The sequence below is a fragment of the Coturnix japonica genome, chromosome 1, assembly GCF_001577835.2.
Source record: "Coturnix japonica isolate 7356 chromosome 1, Coturnix japonica 2.1, whole genome shotgun sequence".
Taxonomy (NCBI): Eukaryota; Metazoa; Chordata; class Aves; order Galliformes; family Phasianidae; genus Coturnix; species Coturnix japonica.
The window spans coordinates 265,006-286,466 of record NC_029516.1 but is presented as its reverse complement, the minus strand read 5'-3'; the positions used below and the strand labels follow the sequence as shown (position 1 = coordinate 286,466).

The 21,461-nt window shown below is 53.3% G+C and overlaps 1 protein-coding gene across 1 annotated transcript in view; it reads right to left on the bottom strand.

The window, feature by feature from the left end:
- SHANK3 (SH3 and multiple ankyrin repeat domains 3) overlaps positions 1-21,461 on the bottom strand; it is a 259,036-nt gene that overhangs the window by 171,410 nt on the left and 66,165 nt on the right. The window contains exons 10-13 of the mRNA XM_032446652.1: positions 15,117-15,288; positions 14,993-15,020; positions 8,497-8,512; positions 3,905-3,956 (exon numbers count right to left, since the gene is read on the bottom strand). Of these exons, the coding sequence (XP_032302543.1) occupies positions 3,905-3,956; positions 8,497-8,512; positions 14,993-15,020; positions 15,117-15,288 (268 nt within the window). The remainder of the gene's footprint in view (positions 1-3,904; positions 3,957-8,496; positions 8,513-14,992; positions 15,021-15,116; positions 15,289-21,461) is intronic.

The window sequence follows — 21,461 nt, the reverse complement described above, 5'->3', positions numbered from 1 at the left end:
GAAAACCCCAGCACAATGCAAAGCCAGATCTGAGGAGCAGGGAGGTAAAACTGCATGGCTGAGAGCACAGAGCAGATGAGGAGGATGTGGAGCAATTAGAGACCGAGGACAATGCAGCAAATAAGATACCTGCACTGGAAAGGTGTGGTCCTTCTACATCCCAGAGGAAGCAGCTGCTGGGATTTAACATAACACGGTGGGCCTCTAACTGAAAGGACGAAAGCTGGTAGATGCAGAACAGCAGCTGCCTGGAGATGGTCACACTGCAGGGGTGAAGCCAGAAGGAGACAAAACAGAAGCTGGCCAAGCCAGATATACAATTACAAATGGAACTGGAAAACAGAAACACCAAACTAAGGCAAATATTCCTCTGCACAGGAGCTGGCAGTCAAAGGAATGAAATAAAAGAACCAGAATGCCCAGTTTTAAAGGAACTACTGATCCAATGGGCCCTGGGAACTGGGGGAGACATGGGACGTCATGATTCATGGCAGTAGGAAATGACAGCGGTCAGCTGAAAGCAAAGGCTTTGTTGGCATCCTGGAAACTACACCTGGGCACCTCCTGGGCTCACACATCCCAGCAAGGTGTGGGGAAGGCCTGAAGGAAGGCAGCAGGGCTGGGAGCAGTGGGGTGAGGGGGATCTAAGAGAAACACCAGGCAAAAAAGACAAAGCTGTATTTCAGTGAGGAATAAAAGCCCAAAACAAAACAGAATGAATCATGCATCCTTTAAAGTTAAATGGAGGGAAAGAAGAAAGAAAGAAAGCAAAACAAACCCACAAACAAACAAAAAACTGAAGCAAACCAAGAAGAACACCCACGAAAATGGAGCTGCAGGAGCGATGCACAGAAAGCCTGGAAACCAATGCGATGTTTTGCAGAAACATCCAGAAAAGAGCATTTGTTGGGAACTTCCAACGACCGATGGGTAACTGAGGGGTACAAGGAGGGCTCAGAACAGGGAAAGAAGCCAAAAACTGCTGGTGATGTTCTCAGGAGATGGGATGGAGTCCAGCTCTGTGCCCACAATGGGGATCTTCCCGAGTGTGGAGATCTGAGAGCCAAAGGTTGAACCAAGCAGAGGAGGTGCAGTGCGAGGAACCTCAGCGCAACCCTTCCTTAGATCGGCTCTCAGAGTATCAGAGGGTGCCAGAAGGGCCATTAACCCAAGATATTGGGTTAATTAACACAAGATATTGGGTTAAACAGACCTTCCATCCAACCCTCTCACCAGCTTCATGCAGCTGTGTGCGCTCCTGGCAATGCTCAAAGGCCATTCCGCCTCCCTTCATTTCCAGCACCGCTCAGCGCTCTGTAACGCGGTTCCATGCAATCGTCTTCCCCTGGTCGGCACCATCTGACCCAGTGAAACTTCTTATCTTGCAACCAAACAAGTCCTGGGGCGTCATTAGAGACATTTCAATTCTTCTGAGTTGCAGAATGGAAAATTGGGATGCGTCAAAGATCCACAAAGAAATGTCTGGAACGTCTCCCATGAAGAAACTGCCACCCACTATATGGAAATCCCACTGTAGGGAGCACATGGGGGTTCCCTGTCATCCCTTCCAAGCCCTTCAGCCCTATGACTCTGGGAAAAACAAACCAGACCGGGAGCACTGGAGTGGAAGCATCACCGGTGAAATCAGCCTCAGCAGATAACTGTTCTGTTCTATTCTACTCTATTCTATTCTATTCTATTCTATTCTATTCTATTCTATTCTATTCTATTCTATTCTATTCTATTCTATTCTATTCTATTCTATTCTATTCCGTTCTATCCTATCCTATCCTATCCCATCCCATCCCATCCCATCCCGTCCTAAATTAAGTTTTAAATAAGGCCTTGCAGGATGTTGGACAATGCTGTCAGCACTTGCCTGCACATCACACTGATTCTGGCTGTCATCTTAATGTTCCCAAACATTTTCCCCTGTTGTTTCCAGCAGAAACAGACAGGGCAACTATGAATTCATAGTAGAAATCTGTTATCTTTTGGACACATCTTGCTTACATTTCCATCTTACTTGCAGCTTTCCCATATGCTAAATTCCCCCTGACATCCCAACCCCCCTAAGCACAGACTTTATATCAGCAGCGAAGCCCAAGAACAAGCTCCTGATGCCAAGGACACCAGAGATCACACTCAAGACCATTCACAGCACCAACACGTGATGACTTTTCCTACCAACCTCCTTCTGTTCCAGCAGTTCCCTGTCAGCAGCCCACTGCTCTTACATGTTCAGACCACTTCTTATTTACATCACAGTTCTGCATTCATGGCACTTCCTCCAGGAGAACCATCTGCGCTACATCAGATGTCCTCTATCGCACCAACAGATTACATCTACCGTGTTCACCTTTCCCAGGGAGCTGTGCTTGGAGCCAGTATAAATCCAGGAGGGTTTGGTTAAGTGTTGACAAAAAGAGATGCACAAGCTCCTTAAAACACGAATCGTGGATCATGGAGATAAAGAGCAAACTACAGTAAATCAATCTGACAGACAGATAGATGGATAGATAGATAAGATGGATAGATAGACAGACAGACAGATAGATAGATAGATAGATAGATAGATAGATAGATAGATAGATAGATACAGAAAAAATGCAAATATATATGGATATGTGAAGGATATGCATATATAAATGTGTACACCTATCTTCATGGCACTGTATACATCAATGCCATTTCCCATGGGTGAATGTTCCCAAAACACTTCTCCATGGAGTGCAGCAATTCCACTCAGTGCCTCAGCTTTGGTGGAGCCAGTTCCCAAACCTCTAAAACATCTGAGGTGTACTTTCTTCTTCCATCAGGTGGGGTAGCATCCCATCCCATCCCATCCCATCCCATCTTGTCCTGCTCCATCCCATCCCATCCCATCCCATCCCATCCCATCCCATCCCATCCCATCCCATCCCATCCCATCCCCTGATCCCCTGCCTGCTCCATGTGTCACTGCTCCAACTCCCCCTGCAGCATTGGATCCAGGCTGGAGATGCTCATGTCCACATGTTCTGTGGATCATCCAGTTTCAGTCCCCTGCTATGTGCAGGGTTGCCAACCACCAGGCCAGGCTGCCCAGAGCCACATCCAGCCTGGCCTTGAATACCTGCAGGGTGGCCTTAAATGCTTCCAGGTAGCTGTAGGCACTTGGGACCACCTCTTGCTGCCCATGGGCCTGCAGCCAACCTGATGGCTCCACCAAAAAGCACATCAGACCTTCCCATGTCCCTGCGATGTCCCTGGGTGTCACATCCCCCTGTTCTTGGGCACCCCCTGGGATGGGACCCCCCCCCATCGCTCTGCTCCAGCACCGTGTGGATTTCACCACATCCAGGGTGCAAATCAGCTCAATATAGGAAGTGAAACAGAATGCCACATTCAATGGGAAGTACGTGGGGAATTTAGATAAGCAGATTATAAATACACAGAGTGGAACTTAACGGAGGGGAAGACGCTGCTTATCAGCAGCAGCAATTCTCCAAGCAGATTGTCACCACTGTATCTATTCTTTGTCTTTGACGCAGCCTTCAGACTGGGATGCTGATAAGACCATCCTGCACCAGGAGCAGCCATCTCCTCATCTGAACACAGGGGACTACAGGTGTACAAACAGCTCCAGCCTCAGCCATCCTCCAGGCCTCTCCCCTCCATCATACTGGGTAAACTGGGCACGGATCACACCGGCATCTCAGCACTCAGAGCCGCATCCACCACGGGTGCAGCAGATCGTCTGTCAGCACGATTGGTATCGCATGAATTACGGCTGCACCTCAGCAGACAGATGAGCCAGGAGCAAAACAACTGGATTTAAAGATGTCACAAAGCATCACTTCCCTGAGCTGCCTCAGCAGGGAAACACGCCGGCCCTTTCTCCCTGTGTAGACAAGGAATGCACCGAGCTCCTCCTGCGTGTCCTGCACAGGGCCAGGGAACGTGGCTGCTCATTCCTGATGGATGGGAAACGGGAGCTGCACCTTTAAGAGGTGCAAAGGAAACAACTTAATTTAATATATTCCAATAATGAAAACTCCGCTGGAGTATATTAGGCAACTGGAATGGGGATGTGATTGAATTTCAGAAACCGTTCTTGAATACGTGAATTACATTAAGAGGAAGAGCTGATGGAAAGCGCAGAGTGTGGCAGGTACTCAGTGAGCAAGAGGACCTCCAGAGCATGGCAATACCTTACACAAAGCTCTGGGGGAAAGCAGAGGGGACCTGTGGCCTTTCTGTCTCATTTTCCCCCTTGGGAAGCAGTCCACAACAGCTCCCGTATGACTGTATGCTGCTGAAGGTCTGTCCCATTGACAAGAAGGGCTCAGCTGCAAGCATTAGCAGAGAAGTATGAAAGCAGACTGTGCAAAGGGATGGAGGAGCCCACGGGGCAGCAGAGGACACCAGGAAAGGGCTGTGTGATGCTGATCTATCCATCCTCTGCCCTTGTCAGGCTCCAGCTGCCAGAGATGTAGGTCTTGCTGGTGGCTGGAGACATGGGCAGGCACAGCCCCGTACTGACACCCACCATGCTTCAATTCGCACATGGCCCAAAGGCCCCTCAGACCAGCAGCTTCCCAGGGCCCAGATCTCAAATAATTCACTCCCGCTGCACACCAGGACCAATAAACCAGGGCTTGTGTGACAGAAGTGCCCAAAGTGCTCCAGGAATTACATCTGTCAGAGCCTTGACAGGCTGCTCACAGCTCATCGTCTTCTTTGAGGTGCCCTCTGAACTGCCACAATGGAGACTTGAGAGAGGAAACCTCAGGGATGTGAAGAAGTTCTACTTAACAGATGCTACAGATTGAGACCCAACAAAGCAGGAAGAGGCACTGCCAGCACCAAGGGGGGCACGGCTTTCCATCACACTCTGAGCATTCAGGGAGGGAACTGGAAGACTCTCTACAAACCTCAGGTCAAAGAAGTACCACACAACAACAGGAGTCTCACTCTGAGCTAATTAACAGAAAGAATATATGAAATACTTCACGGGACCGGGTTCGTGGTCTGACAGCACGGTTTTCTTCTCCGACAAGCAGCATTGGAAGGTGCTATTAAGGAGAGCATCTGTGCCTCAGCACTGACCTGTGCCTTCCAGCATCCATCACCACTCTGGTTCCATCTCTCCTCGAGGTGCTCCATTGGCTCTTTGAGCTGCTGATATTCAGAGCTGTTCTGGAGCTGCATCTGTTTGGCATCGTGTGGCTGAATGTAGACTTCACACATTTAGTATGTGCAGCTGCACTGCTTTGTGTTTATCTTTGTGGTGGCCCACCTGACACCCTTCATGCACTCAGCCCTTATCAGCACATCCCTCGTATCAAAGAACCACAGATTCCAGATTCACATCCATCAGGACACCCAAAGAACTTTGCCTCTCGCACAGATGTTGAGGATTCAATACACATTTCCTCCCCCAGCTCAGTGATGAAATGAGAACGAAGCAGTTCCAGCAGCAGCTCCAGGTGCCCCATTCCTGACTGTGCCATCCCATTATGGACATTCAGTCTCACCCACAGCTCCCTCTGTTTAGAAGCTTTTGAGTTCCACCAGCAGCCTCAATACAAAACCTCATCTAAAGCTTTCCAGAAAACCCAAATGTATTTTGCTCATTTGATTGCCTCCATCCGCAGCTGCCGACACGTGCAGCTGTGTGCCAAAGCAACACTGCGCTGCTCCCTCGCAGTGCAGCCTTGGGCTCTGCGGTGCTGCATCACACTCAGGGCTGGTGCTGGGTTTTCCTCTGTGTGCTGTGAACGATGACAGCTCCATTTCTGAATGGTGCAGCCAGCAGAGCTCTCCTCTCAGTGCAGCGCTGCCAGCCCTGAGCTCTGTGCCATCACCTCTCTGCCAGCTGCACCAACGCAACGATCCTCCCTGCCCATCCAAAGGAAACCCAATGAGCCAGGGGGCTGAGTGCCACCGGAGCCAACGCGGAGCCCTCCTGCTCATTCAGAACTTCAGAGCCACCCTCACTCTCTGCACATGACTCAAGCAATCCTTCCGGGTGTAAAAACTCTTGGCGGCCCACTCAGCTGCTCAAGGACTGCAGCATGGGCTCCCCGTCCCCACTGGCTCTGCAAACCAAATCAGTACCAGCACCGCCAGCAGCTCCTCCCATCGGGTGCATCATCCATGAGAAAAGCTTCTTCCCAACTTCACACTGACAGCAGTGAGAGCAGTACAGAGCCCAAAACTGCATTCATTCTTTGCCTTGGATTTTGATATGAACTTCATACAAAGGTTGACTGCCTACTCAGGGATATGATTTAGTGTAGGGTTTTTTGAGTTAGGGCACTGGTCAGGCTGTGGTTGGACTTGATGATCTTCAAAGTCTTTTCCAATCTGGGTAATTCTATGATTCTATGATTCTAATGGAGACGAGACTGAAAATCAACTCAGATGAAACCTGGGGAAGCCAACAGCACTGCCTGCATTCAGACAGGACACCTGCCAAGAGAAAAAGGCCCTGCACATCTGCACACCCCACATCTGCCCCAGCCTGGCCCAGCGCTGGGATCCCCACCTGGACACAAACCACGGGTCGATTGGTCCGGCTGGATCAAGGAGCTGGAAGTGAGCAAAGGAAAGAGGGAGGGATGGGATGCAGGCGCATCTCTGCAGCGCTGCGACCCGATCCACGGTGGCATTTATGGGACCCCCATCTTGTACACTGGCATTTTATGTCCTCTGAAGCACTAACTCAGCTGCTTGGTTCCCATGTGAAACACCAGCTTTCTGCCACGCTGCCTTTTATACAAGGATCACGTCTGCTCAAAGATTATATTGCAACCATTTCTCCTCCACTTTTCCTCATTTCGAAAACTCGGGTCCATTTTAACTGACAATGAAAAACCTGAGAACGTTCAGGCTGGAAGATATTTCAACAGGAAGACGAAAACCAGCTACAGGAATGCATGAAATAAAGGAATGCATTGCTGTGAGCCAACCAGCTCAGAAAGGCCACGGGCGAGACTTTGCCCACCATAATAGTAATAGCCCCATAAACAGGGAACAAATCTGCTTTACAACAGCTGAGATTGCTGCCCAGTGTCAGCCATGCCCAACCCCGGGCAATATGAGCAATTCCATGCCAAGTCTTACAGCATGGTCGGACTTGGGGTGTGCACACCGTGACCAGGGAGCATTATAAAGATGGCATAAACACCACACTGTGAGATAGTGATGATAATCCATTAATTGCTTCAGCCCAAGATCACTCCCAGAGAGCTCTGGGGGTCCCGAATGCCTCTGGCGCTGTTACAGGGAGACTTGGGCACATGAGTTATGGGCACATAAACATTAAACTGGGACATAAAATCCTTCAAATATCAGATATTGGGAGCAGAAGCCCAACCTCATGGCCGGGGCACCTCAGAACAGGCACATGGCCATGATGAGCCCATAGAGACTGAGGTGTGCCAGCACTGCAGCCTGGCAGTGGGACACCAGGCTGGGAGAAATGGGTAAAAACTGGGAGCATGAACCTCCCTTCTGGACCTTGTGCACGTTTCAAAGCTGGGCTGCCTTCAGGTGACATCAAAAGCTGTCCCAGATCCCAACCCCAGCTCCAGATGGGGCCATGAGCAAGCACTGCTCCCTCCTGTCCTGACCTCACGCCCATGGTGTGCAGGGTGCAGGTCTCATGCAGCGCTGCTTTAGGCTCAGCACCAGCAATGCTGCTCTGCCTGCCCCTCCACCAGCAGCACCTTCTTTGCAGCACTTCTCTGCCCTCAGCCTACACAGCTCTGTTCAGAGCTGCCTGCCCGGTAATACCCAGACAGGAGTGCCACTGACAGACAGAAGCACGGGGAATTCTCCTCTGTTATTTGCTATTCTGGCCCTGACGTTGCCAAACCTCCTGTTTGGTTTCTGGCAGGATCTGCACCGCAGGCACAGCCTCAGCTTGGCTGCAGCATCCAGGTGCTGCCCTGAGCCAACAGCAGCGCTCCAGAGCAGCACCCGGAGCTCAGGGCCGTGGTGACAGAGTAGGGATGGCAGTAGGGGTTAGGGCACAGAGATGGGCTGCATGAGGCTGAGCAGGAGGGCAGTGAATGGTGGCAGGGCCGAGGGATGCTGCCTACAGCCAGGACTGCACGGCTCTCAGAGATGGGAGCAAAGTGCAGCAGTTCTGCCAGCTCCTGCAATGCAGTGACACTCAGGAAGCACTCAGAGATCACACGCTGGTGATGCTGGGGCAAATGACTGTGTCAGTGTCTTTGGGACAAGCAGTGAGATGCTCGAGCCCATGTAAATATCCACAAGCTGTGAGGTGAGACTCACTGCCATCCAGAACATGGCGCTGGAGCCAACCCAGCACACCAGGGCAGCATCCCAGAGCAGAGAACCATGCGATCTGCATGCAACAGCAGCTCCATGCCTGGGACAGCACCAACCACCTGCTCCGACCGTGGTGCATTTCTGTCTGCTTTGCAGGAGAGGCCGGTGGGCTGCAGAGCTGCGTGGAGCTCATTGGCATTCAGGCCATGCCTGCACTCCTGGCCCGCTGCTCAGAGCCATATGGCTGCCCACTCACCACCAGGAGACTGTGTTGATGCCACCACTGGACCCAGGTCTTCCAAGGACACCCCCTCCCCAAAGCCACGTGGGCACAGACGCAGGACAAACCCACCGCACTGCGGGCACAATGAGCACAATGAGGCTGCACTGTGGGGCAGCTGCACCTTCCAGGCGTTCAGCTGCACATTACAGCAGAGCTCTGCCCCAAGCTGCTGCCCCTAAAGGTTCCTCTCCACATGGTGCCTTGGTGGCAGCTGGAGGGGCACCCTGGGGGGATACGAGGCCCTTCTGAATCCTTCTCCAATGAGTTGGGAGGTTGGTTTTCTCCTTAATGGGAGGTTCAACCCAATGACCTCCAATGCTCCTTCCAATCCTCATTATTCTGCAGTTCCTCTGCAAGCACCCCCCATTTCCTGCAGGAGATGCCACTTGGACAGCTGGGGACCAACGCTCCTCCTCACCACGTTTCTCCAAAGGAGCACTGACCAAATCAGCCTTTAGAATCGTAGAATCATGGAATCACTGAGGTTGGAAAAGATCTCTAAGATCACCCCTTCCAACCACCCACCTATCACCAATATCTCCCGCTCCACCAGGTCCCCCAGTACAACACCTAAACGTTCCTGGGACGCCCTCCAAGGGCTGGTGACCTCCCCAGGCAGCCCATTCAGGCACCCAGCTGCTCTTTTGGAGCACTTCATCCTCATATCCAGCCTGAATCTCCCCTCCCCACACCCCAAACAAGGCGTTATCTCAGAGCAAGGCACCACACCAGCAGCAACAGATGCTCCAACTCTGCTCTTCACCACCCTACCCCAAAACAAAACCCCATATCTGACGTGTGGGGCACAGCCCCATATTGCTGCACTGCTGTGCCGCAGAGAGTGCACCCACTGCCCCAAAGCCCTGCAGGGCAGAACCTTCATCCTCCAGGCTCCCAGCACCTCTAGGGAATGATTTTGCTGCAGGGGAGAGTCCAAGGCTGCAGATGAGATGCAGAAGGGACTCAGATTAACAGCTGGCACCGGGCTGAAAAGCAAAGTGCGGGAGGGAAGGAAACAATCTGTGGCCGTTTCTCTCCAAATCCCCAAAGACACGCAGAACAAATCAAATGGCTCAGAGCCTCTCAGAAGACGGGGAGGTAAAACAAATTGGCTGAGGCACTTAATAAATAAATAAACAAAGCAGCAGACAGCACTTAGGGCAAAGAGCTCATTCACAGCGCTGAGGGGGAAATGGGCCTGGGAATAACGCATCGGTCCGCGCGGTTCGAGGTAATAATGTGAGAGAAGAGGTTGGGACAAGGCGGCCGTTTTATTAAACCCCCCGAGGAGAGGTCACGATGATTAGAAATAAGATCCCTGGGATGCAGTTGATGCAATAACTGCAGTTTTAGCAGTTTCAGAAGAAGGATGTTTGCTCAGGGTGGCGAAGGGCCAGGAACACGCGGGGTGCTGCCAGCAAAGGGTTTCTGTGCACGGAGGAGCTGCGCTCAGTGCGCTCTGCCCGCTGCAGCCACGGGCACTGCAGTAATTCACATTGCCCACTGCAGAGATGCTCGTGGCCAGGAGCAGAGCAGAAGGTGTTTTGGAGCACAGGTAGCACAGTCCCTGCTTCCCCTCAGTGTGTGTCCTGCTCCGAGCACGCGCCATGCACGGCCACCAGCTGGGCTTTGGCACACAGCCCTCCTGATCCAGCAGCGCCCTGTGCTGCACCATCCGGAGCTGCCTCAGGGGATGCAGAGTAACCAGAGATGGCACTGAGCTGAGATGTGCAGCCAGGAGCGGGGCCCGACTGCCCTGCCAGCTCCTGGACTGTGTCTACAACCACTTGTTAGACTCACAGTGCAGAAAGCAGACATCTGTGTGCTCCGAGTCCGAGAAGCTCAGAACATGAGGGCAAAGTTGGCAGGAATGGCCACAAAATGGGAAGTGTTCACACAAGGGAGGGCAGGAGGAAGGGAAGGTGGGAGGGAGGGAAGGTGGATGGGAGGGATGGAAGGTGGGAGAGAGGGAGGAGAGGAAGGAGGGAAGGCAGATGGGAAAGCAGGAGGGAGGAAAGGCTGGAGGGAAAGGAGGGGGGCAGGAGGGAGGAAAGGCAGGAGGGAAAGGAGGGGGGCAGGAGAGAAAGAAGGCAGGAGGGAAAGAAGGCAAGAGGGAAAGAAGGGAGGAGGGAAAGAAGGGAGGCATAAGGGAAGATGGAAGAGAGGAAAGGAAGGCAGGAGGGGTGACCATTGTTGGCCTTTTCAAGCCAGGCCATTCTATGATTCTATGATAAGGGAAGATGGGAGGGAGGGAAGGAAGGCTGCAGGGAGGGCAGGCTGGAGGAACGCTACAGCAACTGGAAAACAGCAGTGATTGCTGTGGGCAAAACACACATACACACACACAACAGAACAATCCAGAAGGCACGACCACGAGAAGTGCCACTGCAGAGAGAAGGGAGGCAAACAAGAAAGCATCCTGCAGATACACTGACAGAGAGAAAAGATCCCAGACTGCTGGAAATGGTTGGTGCTCTTTTGGGTAACTGCAGAGAGAGAGAAAGCTTCCAATGGATGACACCAAGGGGACCAACTTGGTGTCTGCTCATCGCTGAATCAGCCTTTAACACAAAGGTCAGTGTGAGATGGAAGGCACCTTCACAGGGGCAGAGAGGAAAGAGCTCACCTGGAAACCAGCAGTGGGAACTAATTAACGTCGGGGTGAGCCTGACTGCACATCCAGTGGGAGGCTTAAGGCTGGATTGGCGCAATCCAAGAACACTTAAGCTCATCTTTGAAGGAGGATCACGAGATACAGAATGTGTCCCAAAAGCACAGACAAGCCTGGGAAAGCACAAGGTTTGGGTTTAAGCAGACCCTGATAAGCTGAGGGTGCTCCATCTGTGCAGGAGACATCAGCGGCAGCAGGATCCAGATAGGGAAACACTTGTTATGGAGTGGGATTTGAGGGAGGGAAAATAAAGGTGGAGGCTCTCACACGCGGGATGTGAGTCACACATCACACAGCTCATGAAACGCGGTATTAGCAGCTATCAAAACCACAGCCTGAAAAACACGCAGCGTCATCTGCTGCTGCCTTGTGCTGCACCTGCACCGCGCTGCTGCCAGCAGCGGCTCTGGGACAGAGCTGTGGGTACAAACAGCCACACGGGGCCGTGCAGACCCCCAGAGCTCCGGGAGCAGGGGGGGATCACAGCCAGAGGCAGCACCAGCAGCTCCCCAGGGCAGCTCCCAGCCATGGGCTCAGGGGACAGCGCGGCACCACTGGGGATGCTCAAAGTGAAGCTGCCCCAAACCCTATGGGGTGCACCAACCCCCCGGTGCCCACACACACAGCACGGCTCCTGGAAAACGTGAAACGCCGCAGCTAAACCACTCGTCCTTAAATCATGTCTGCCAGCCCGAATATATTTGCAAAACAATCAGAGTTTTGCTGGCAGTTTCCTCCCTCGGAATAAAGGCGCTGGGGGCAGGCGATGCAGATGTGGATTTTTCTTTGTGTTTATTCTGATCAAAATCTGACCCAGCACCAATTTTCCTGCCAGATTTTGGAGGGCTGGGGGGGAGATGAGAGAGGACTCCAGGTGTCCGTGGATGTATTGTCACTTACCAGTGTTTTCCTCTTGGAAAAGAAAACATCACTGGGAACGGAGCGTTGAAATGCGATAGGGATCACAGAATAGCTCAGGTTGGAAAAGGCCTTAAAGATCATCGAGTCCAACCTGAACCCGACCATCCTAACAGCCACCTGTGCACACTGCTGGCTCACATTCAGCTCAATGTCCATCAGCACACCAACGTCCCTTTCCATCAGGCAGCTTCCCAGCCGCTCCTCCCCAAGCCTGTAGGGCTGCCTGGGGTTGTTGTCACCAAAATGCAGGACCTGACACTTGGCCCTATTGAAACTCATGCCATTAACCTTAGCCCATCGATCCAGTCTATCCAGGTCCCTCTGCAGAGCCCTTCTCCCCTCAGGCAGATCGACACTCCCTCCCAGCTTGGTGCTGTCTGCAGACCTACTGAGGGCGCACTCAATCCCCTCATCAAGATAATTAATAAAGATGTTAAATAGGAGAGGCCCCAGTACCGAGCCCTGGAGGACACCACTTGTGACCAGCTGGGTTTAACTCCATTGCTCACAGCTCTTTGGGCCCAGCCATCCAGTCAGTGTTTCACCCAGCAGGGCATGCAGCCATCCAAACCATTAGGCAGCCAGCTTCTCCATGGCTTTACTGAAGTCCAGGTAGACCAAATTGACAACCTTACCCTCATCCACTGAGCGGGTCATATCACCATAGAATGAAATCAGGTTTGTCAGATGAGGCTGCCCCTTGTCATGGCTCTGGGTGCACCAAGCAGAGCCCAGCCCCCTCCTCCCACCCCTCCTGACCATCATCCATCCATCAGCACTGCTCAGATCCCGCTCTCAGCCAGGTGAACGCCTCCTGGGCTCCCAGCCTTGAGCTTCTACTCATTGCTCTGCATTCCTCCCATCACCAGCACAGCTTCACCCCGCTGCCCCAACCTCACCACCCGCACACCACGCTGAGCACGGCGGCTGCAGTCTGTGTGTTCCACTTGCCCCAAGCTCAGAACCTCAGAATACTCCTTTCCCTACAGAAATACATACAAAATGGAATACAACACCTTCTTAGATGCACATCATTAAATGCAGACGGCCGGGAAGGACCGCATCATCCCTCCTCTCTCCATGCCCCAGCCCAGGCAGTAGCAGAGGGTGGGCAGAGCTGCTCTGTGTGTCCCCAGGGCTCGCAGCAGTCCCAGGAGGAGCTCCAGAAGCACTGATTACAAAAGCCCACAGTGTGATTTCCCTCACTCCGACCTCCTAATGCTTCTATAATCACACTGTGCCCCTGTGTAGCAGGCTCCTGAGGCAGTGAATTGCAGAGCTAACCGCAGGGGAAAGCACCATCTCATCCTGGTTTTGAATTTGCTTGCCATCAATTCCATCGCATGCCCATTTTTCTTGGTGCCATGAAACAATGAGAAGCTCCCCATTTCCCTCCCACAAACCATTCCATATTCCCAAGATTTTAAACTCTTTTCCTCCCATCCGTGTCGTTTCTAAGGTAACAATCCCGCTCTCCCAAACCTCTCTTCAGAGCAGAGGATCTTCTCATTGCTATGAAATCCCTCACGATGGTTTTCATGGTGTGCGTGGAGCTCAGGCTGTCCCCACTCGCTGACCACAGCCCCAGGCTGTTCCTACATTCTCCCCCTCTACCTCCCGTGATGTGGTACCACCACACTTTGTTCTGGAGCTCACACTGAGCAGAGCTCCCCATGAGCTGCACAGGAAACAACCTGCAGCCTCGCTCGGGTTAACCCGTTAATTAGGAATCCCACCGAGGACTCGAGCTGTTCAATTCTTTGTCCCCTCTCGTAGCTATTTTGCATTTATTCTCCTTATTTTTCATTCACTGACATGCTTCTGCTTCCCTGATTTCTTCAGATCACCTCGAAGACCCCCCAAGCTGTTTCTGTATGGTGTTTAGTGTAATGAGCTGCTACCTGCAGATGGGCTCTTTGCTGCCCAAGCCTATTCGCTGCTCATGAGCAAGCCCAAGGACAGCCCGCAGCTGGCACCCACTCTTTGGCCTCCTGCTCTGCCCACACACTGTTGGAGTTTCCCATCAGCAGACACTGCTTTACACCCGGCACGGCCGCGCTTCACCTCTCCAACAGAGAACTTCATGAAACAAAGCCAAACCCAGCCCTCCCCAGCAGGCCTACTCCTCAACTCCTGCTCTGCAGCAGCACTTTACCAGGGAGGTCTCTGCCCTAAATCAGCACTCGTGCCTTGGTTCCACCCAAACGTAGAGCAGCAGCAGAGCCGGAGTTTGAGTTGTTCACGATCATTGGGTGACAAGGGGAGAAGAAACAGGAGAACAAACTTCATGGCCACACAGATGGGCCATTGCTGTCCCTGTATCACAGTGAGCCTTGGTCCCGTGCCGACCCACCAACAGGAGTGTGGCAATGCCCACCAACTGCTCCCCGGCCCAAGTGGGTTCAAGAGAGCAACCCTAGGTATAGGGTTATAGTAGGTATGCAGGAGGCAGCGACAGCCAGGAGCCGGCTCGGACGCATACAGGGCCAGCTCTTCTGCAGTATGCCACCTCCAAGTATTAGTTTTCAAGAGGCATTCATTGCCATGGCAACAACAAGCACAACATGGAATCGATGTGCTCACCATGCTTTTGAGACGCAAAATTAGACTGAGGGATGGGGAGAAGATTGAAGCAGCCCCCACTGTGCCCAATGCCAAGCCCTGAGCAGCCCTGGGACTGCTGGGACGGGCTGGTGCCATCCTGCATCCCACCACTGCTGCCATGGGTGCCAATGCACACCATGGCCATGACACAGCCCAGTCCCACTGTGCCCACCCAGCCCTCACCTGGCCTTGCTGCGGCTGCTCCTCCGGAGCGTGGGCAGGTCGACCTCCTTCTCCTCCTGCACTCGTTGCAGGGATGGGGAGCGGCTGTGGGCGCTGCGGGCGCTGCCGGAGCTGGCCAGGCTGCCATCCCCACCACTGACCCCCACTGCAGCCTCCTGCATCTGGGCCAGCAGCTGGGGGGGGAGGCTGCGCAGGGAGGGCACCGGTGAGTAGGACGCCCGGCTCTCCGCCTTCAGGTTGTTGTCGCTGGCCGAGCGCTGCAGCATGCGAGGGGAGGAGAGGCCGCCGGCACCGAGGATCCGTCTCCGCTTGGTGTAGCTGGGAGTTTCTCTGAAAGGCACTGCAAAAGAGGCAGGAAAGTGGCATCAGGTACCGGGTGGTGAGTGGTGAGGCACCGATTGGAATGGGAAGTGGTGGAGTCCCTGGAGGTGCTCAAGAAAAGGAGTAGATGTGGCACCTGGGGACATGGTCAATGGCGGGGATGGGTTGGGGTTGGACAGGGATCTCAGGGATCCTGTCCAGCCTTAATGATTCTGTGATTCTATGGCCCTGCTGGGGCAGGAAGGTGATAGCAGAGGAGCACAGAGCTGGGGCAGGAATCATCACAGAATCATAGAATGGTTGGGTTGGAAGGGAACTCAAACACCCTCCACCCCATCCTGTATGTGGGCTCAGTGCCCCCACCAGCTCAGGCTGCCCAGAACCCATCCATGGCATTGAGCACCCCCAGAGATGGGGCACTCTGGGCAGCAGTGCCAGGACCTCACCAGCCAAGGAGAGGAGGCACATCCTTATGGGAGTGTAGGAAGAGCCAGAACAGACAAGGATGGGCTCCATCTACTTCCAGCTCCCATCCCACTTTGGCACATGGCACATGCTGCTCTCCCAGGGAACAGCCACAGGCTGGGAGCACAAGGAGCGGAAGAGTTGAATCAAGAGGGTTTGGAGGCAGCATCTGGGGAGGCACCAGGGAGCCCTCAGTCGGGCCACAGCCATGGTGAGGGTCAGGGCCACCAGCGAGAACCTCTGCAGCCCACAGCCTGGCCTGGAGGTGGGCAGATGCACGTGGTCCCTGGCAGGGATCCTGGCCAGAAGTTACCCCTCAGTTCTGGCCCCTGCCCTTCCTGCCCCTTTTCCTAACCCTTATCAGTGTCTGGAAGAAGCAGACTGCACAAAGCCACCTGGAGATGCCAAACCCAAGCTCAGCCAGCAGCTCTGCAGAGTGAGGGTGGCTGTACATAGAATTGCACATAGACATGAAGGGACGAGCGCTGTGCTGCATCCATGGCATGTGTGCACTGTGCAGCCCAAGTGATGCAGACCTCAGGTCAGGAAAGACACATTTTTCTCAATGAATGTGTTTTCATTCTGAAGCTGAATGTGCTTAAAGCGAGACTCGCATCTGCAGCAACCTTCAGGAGGGAACACATCAACACCAGCCAGTTCACTTCATCAAATCACAGAACATCCCAGACTGGAATACACACAGGTATCACCAAATCCAGCTTCTGCCCAGGGCAGTGAGGAGCCCCCATCCCTGGAGGCGCTCAAGAACCGTGTGGATACAGCCATGGGGATGAGGTTGGTAGGGATGGGCTGGGGTTGGATTTGGGAATCTCGGAGGTCTCTGCTCCATCGCTGAGTGCCTGAGGGCTCCCCCAGCACTGCTGCGCTCGGAATATTCTCCTGAGGAGCATTTTAGGTTCAAAGCACAACGATTTCAGGCTCCTGTAAACCTTCCTGCTGCCATGGCAACTCGATGCGTTTGTTCCCTGAGTTCCAACCACGTGGAGGGGGGATTTCTGCCGGCAGCGCCGTGCCCAGCACACAGAGCACCCACAGGGCAAGTGGGATAAAAAGGGAGCCCAGAAGCAACAAGAGGTGGCCGATGGAAAGAGGAATAGCCCAGGCAATGGAAAAACATGCTGTGGATTCAGGGATCCTGCAGGACTCCAACCTACGGTCACAGCCATCAACACAACACAAGGGAGTGAAGCTGAATCAAGGCGGGCGGCCGCTCTCCCAGCGGTGCCACTCCATGTGTTGGGCTGCCCTGGATCCGCGTGTCATCCCAACACCATCTCCAGGAGACACTTAATTTTGTACTACATTACCGCTCGTAGGAAAACACCTTCATAAAATCTAAGAAGCAAATATGAACTGGGTGCCTGTCACAGCAGCTGACAGGTCTGAAAATTATCAGAAATTGGAGACAGTCGCAGGAAACACAAGGAAGTTCCTGGCTGCTCTCAAAGATCTGTTGTCAAACCAAAGCAATCCACGTCCTTCAAGCACCGCTCTTGAAATAAAGGCAGAGTTACTCTTACTAGAAGTGCTGAACATGGACCAGGGATAAAAGCCATTGGCCTGAACGTCTTGCATAGAGTCACAGAATGGCCTGGGTTGGAAGGGAGCTCCAGGATCATGGAGCTCCAACCCCCCACCACAGGCAGGGCCACCAACCTCCACATTGATACCAGCCCAGGCTGCCCAGGGCCCCATCCAACCTGGCCTTCAACACCTCCAGGGATGGACGGGGCATCCACAGCCTCTCTGGGCAGCTGGTCCAGCACCTCCCCACTCTCACAGTGAAGAACTTCCCCTGACATCCAACCTCAATCTGCCCTCCTTCAACTCCAAACCATTTCCCCTCATCCTGCTGTTATCAACCCTTTCAATGAGCTGACTCCCGTCCTGTCTGTAGGCTCCTTCAGGTCCTGGCAGGCTGCACTGAGCTCACCCCGCAGCCTTCTCTTCTCCATGCTGAACAATCCCAGCTCCCTCAGCCTGTCTTTGTAGGGAGGTGCTGCAGCCTCTGAGCATCTTTGTAGCCCTGGGCAGCCTGGGTATGTATATGGGGGGTTGGAGCCCCGTGATCCTGGAGGTCCCTTACACCCCAACCTATTCTGTGACTCTGTGATCATAGAACATCCCCAGTTGAGTGGGGCTCATAAGGAACACCATCTCCATGAAAAACAAACAACAAAATAAGAGCAAGCAGTGGCTCATCTTGCAAGGAAAGAAAGCAGCACAGCTGGCAGAGACCCTTCTGGGCTGTGTGAGGTCTCTGATCCTGCTGGTCTTGGTGGAATGGAGGAGTGCTGAGCATGGACTGCATGCAGGGAGAGCTGGAGTGGAGTGGAGAGCTCATCACGAGCTGCACACTGCAAGCAGCAGCTGTTAGCAATGGGACACAGGCAAAGTGCTGGAGGGCTCCCGGGCAAGTGGGAAGGCACTTTGATTTCTGTCACAGGGCAGTGGGAGTGCTTTGATGTGTGCTGTCACATTAATCACCTATTTCCATGCTCCATTCCCATCACTGTGCACATCCAGATTGCTCGCTCTGAGCACCAAAATGATCACATCCACCCCAAAACCTTGGGGGCAAGGGAGTCAGGAGTCCAAAAACAGAGCAGAAAACAACTATTTTTTACTACTACCATGAGAGCAGATGCTGTCCAATAATGTATATGCAGGCTGTGAAGCACCTTTGGCTCTCAGGTGCCTCCTGGACACTGCAGCTGCCGGCTGGGACCTGGGCACTGATCCTGGCACAGGAGAGCTCAGAGCTCAGCAAATCCCTGGGGGGTCCCACAGCCCAAGCAGTGCTGGAAGGCACCTCATCTGCCCCAGCTTCAGCGCTTCAATTTGCAGCCCAAACCGCTTCAGGGCTCATTTTGGGATCGCTGTGCAGCTGCAGAGAAGTCAGCGATCCAGGGATGATGGACCTGCTTAGCAAGCCTGGCTTTAACTGAGCATGCAGAGGAGCAGGACATGCAGTCAGCTGCAGGAGGGCAGTCAGAGGAACACAACTATCTCTCTTTGGAAAGATACAGGGCTCTTCTCCAGAGATTCTTCAAAGCCCTCAAACAGATGCGAGCTTCCATCCACGCTGTGCCATGCAGGTAGCGTGAACCCAGGTCTGCCCTCAGCAGAAAGCAGACGTGTTCAGAGGCACAAAACGACGCTCAGCTGGGCTATACAACAAGATGGGGACAGAACCTGGTGCACGTGGCAGAACAGGACGCTGTGCTTTGGCCTCATGGCAGAAAGGAACCCATAGTGCATGGGGGGAAATCTGTGCAATGGGCTCCAAAAGGAAACAGCCAACGTGGAGGCGGTCTGGAGCTGAAGGTTGCTACGGGTGCACTCATTTGCACGAGAAAGTCCATTAGAAAACCAGCACTTGGCAAAGACATTGTCACAAGGGCAGCACAGACAGCAGGAATGTGTGTCACCCCACATACAAAGCAGTGCAGGACACATATGTGTGTCCACGAAGGCTCCTTCCTGCATAGGAAGGCTGTGATGCTCTGGGCTGCACACAATGGGTGTCCCATTGATCCCAGCACAGGCCCAGTTGGCAGCAGCACAGGCAGCATGCAGAAAGCACAACTGCTGAGGGCACTTCTGTCCTGGGGTGTCCTGGGCACGGTGGGATGGGGTGGGAACCTCACACGTCTTTCCCAATCTCAGTGAGTCTATGAAGCTGTAATGGGGAGAGCTGCTCTGCCTTGGTTTGCCAGGGGAAGCCCTTATGGGAGGCTCTGCCACGCCACAATGCCTCAAAGCGCAGCGTGACACAGGGAGCCCAAAGCAGCTTCTCACTGCACCCAAACCACCTGAAATTGGTAACAACAACAAGGATGAGCTGAGCCCAACCTGCAGCCAGCAGGTGCAGGCATCCTGCTCCAAGGAGGGCTTCCTCCCCCCAACCCCAGGGGGAAGGGAGGGAAGTAAGAGCAATAAAGGCAAAACTCGATGCGGTTCATACAATCAGCTTTGAAGATTCTTTTCTATACCTTCTCAAGAGTTTAATCAAAGTGTGTTTACTGGGGATCTTGCAGCAAAATGAATCACTCCAGTTACCATGACAGCACTGCTCCAAGAAGTACAGCCATGCTCCAGCCAGCCCAGCTAATCTGACACTTCCATGTTTGCTTTCGCCCTGCAGAAGGAGGAATGCAAAGCTCGGGGCTGGAAATGCCTCTCGCTGCTCCATTGCCGTGGGGTGCAGCAGAGCTCCCCGAGGAGCCCCAGGACCCGCAGAGCTGGGCCAGCACCTGAGCAGCACCTGAGCAGCTCCAGGCAGCCCTGAGCTGCGGGTAATGAGCCAAGAGGTAATCAACACTGCGAGGTTATTTAGAGATTTACTGGCTCGGTGTTAAATATTCATGTAAAAGAGCAAAAGCGCACCAAGTGCAAATGTCTCCGCAGTTCCAGGCTGAGAGGCTACATTTACATTTTAACAGTGGAAAATTACCAAGGCGAAGGAAGGAGGCACTGAGCACCTCCCAGCTGCTCCAGGAGACTCCCAGGTATCGCTTCCAGGAAGGAAAGCTGAAGGGAAGGGACACAAGGTTGGATCTTAGGAGGAAGTTTGTCATCCTGAGGGTGGTGACGCACTGTAACAGGTTGCCCAAGGAGGCTGTGGGTGCCCCATCCCTGCAGGCATTCAAGGCCAGGCTGGATGTGGCTCTGGGCAGCCTGGGCTGCTGGTTGGTGACCTGCACACAGCAGGGGGTTGGATGGGATGAGCATTGGGGTCCTTTGCAACCCAGGCCTTTCTATGGTTCTGTGATTCCATTCTATGATTTTAGCACTGAGAATCACTCCTCAGGAAGGAATCAGAGCCTCGTGGTGCTTTGCTTTTCCAATTAACAAAAAGGAAAGCATCCTCCAACCACTTCTCCAATTGCCTCCATGTGGCTCTCAACTGCCCGCGCTCACATTTGATGCCCCACTGCTGGACACAGCCCCTCCTCTCTCCCCCTTCTCACTCCTCTGCTGGCAGCGCAGCTCTGCACAGCGGGAGCAGACGTTACTCTGTATTTGTGTAACTGAAATTGAAGCTGCTAAAAATACACATTAATTAAAGTTGCTGGTTTTCCCTCACGCTGTCCCCAAAGGTGCAGCCAATTCACCCATGGGCAGCGCAGGGGAGGAGGTTCTCAGCTGCTCTTTCAACCTTCCTCCTGCAATCCCAAGGACGGCCATCCGGGATGCTGATTTGGCTCTGCACGCTCCATCAGCAGGCCAAAAGCTGCAGTTAAGTTCCAAGGAATTGCAATAGCACTCGGTGAACCGTTGGCCTCTACGCCCAATACTCCTTCCTCCATTGGAACAGGTTGCCCAAGGAGGCTGTGGATGCCATGAGGGGCAGGCAGTGCTCCTCAGTGAGGGGAATCCACCACAAGAGCTGCTGCTCCTCGCAGCACTGTGCCCAGCGATGAATGCACACCGAGTTCATCAAGTCTGTATTTTAATGCCATTTCCACACAAGCACTGACAGCCAGTGCGACTCAGCTCAATTTTCCTGGCTAGGAGTGACTTTCTGCAGAGTATCTGTGCTCTCAGGACCACACCAGGACTTCTGCTGGGTGACATCTCCACTTCAGACCACTGAATTATGTGCTGAGAAGAGCACAGATCTCAACTCTGCTTTACCGTAATTCATAGAACCTTTTGGGTTGGGTTGGGTTGGGATGAGTTGGATTGGGTTGGGTTGGGTTG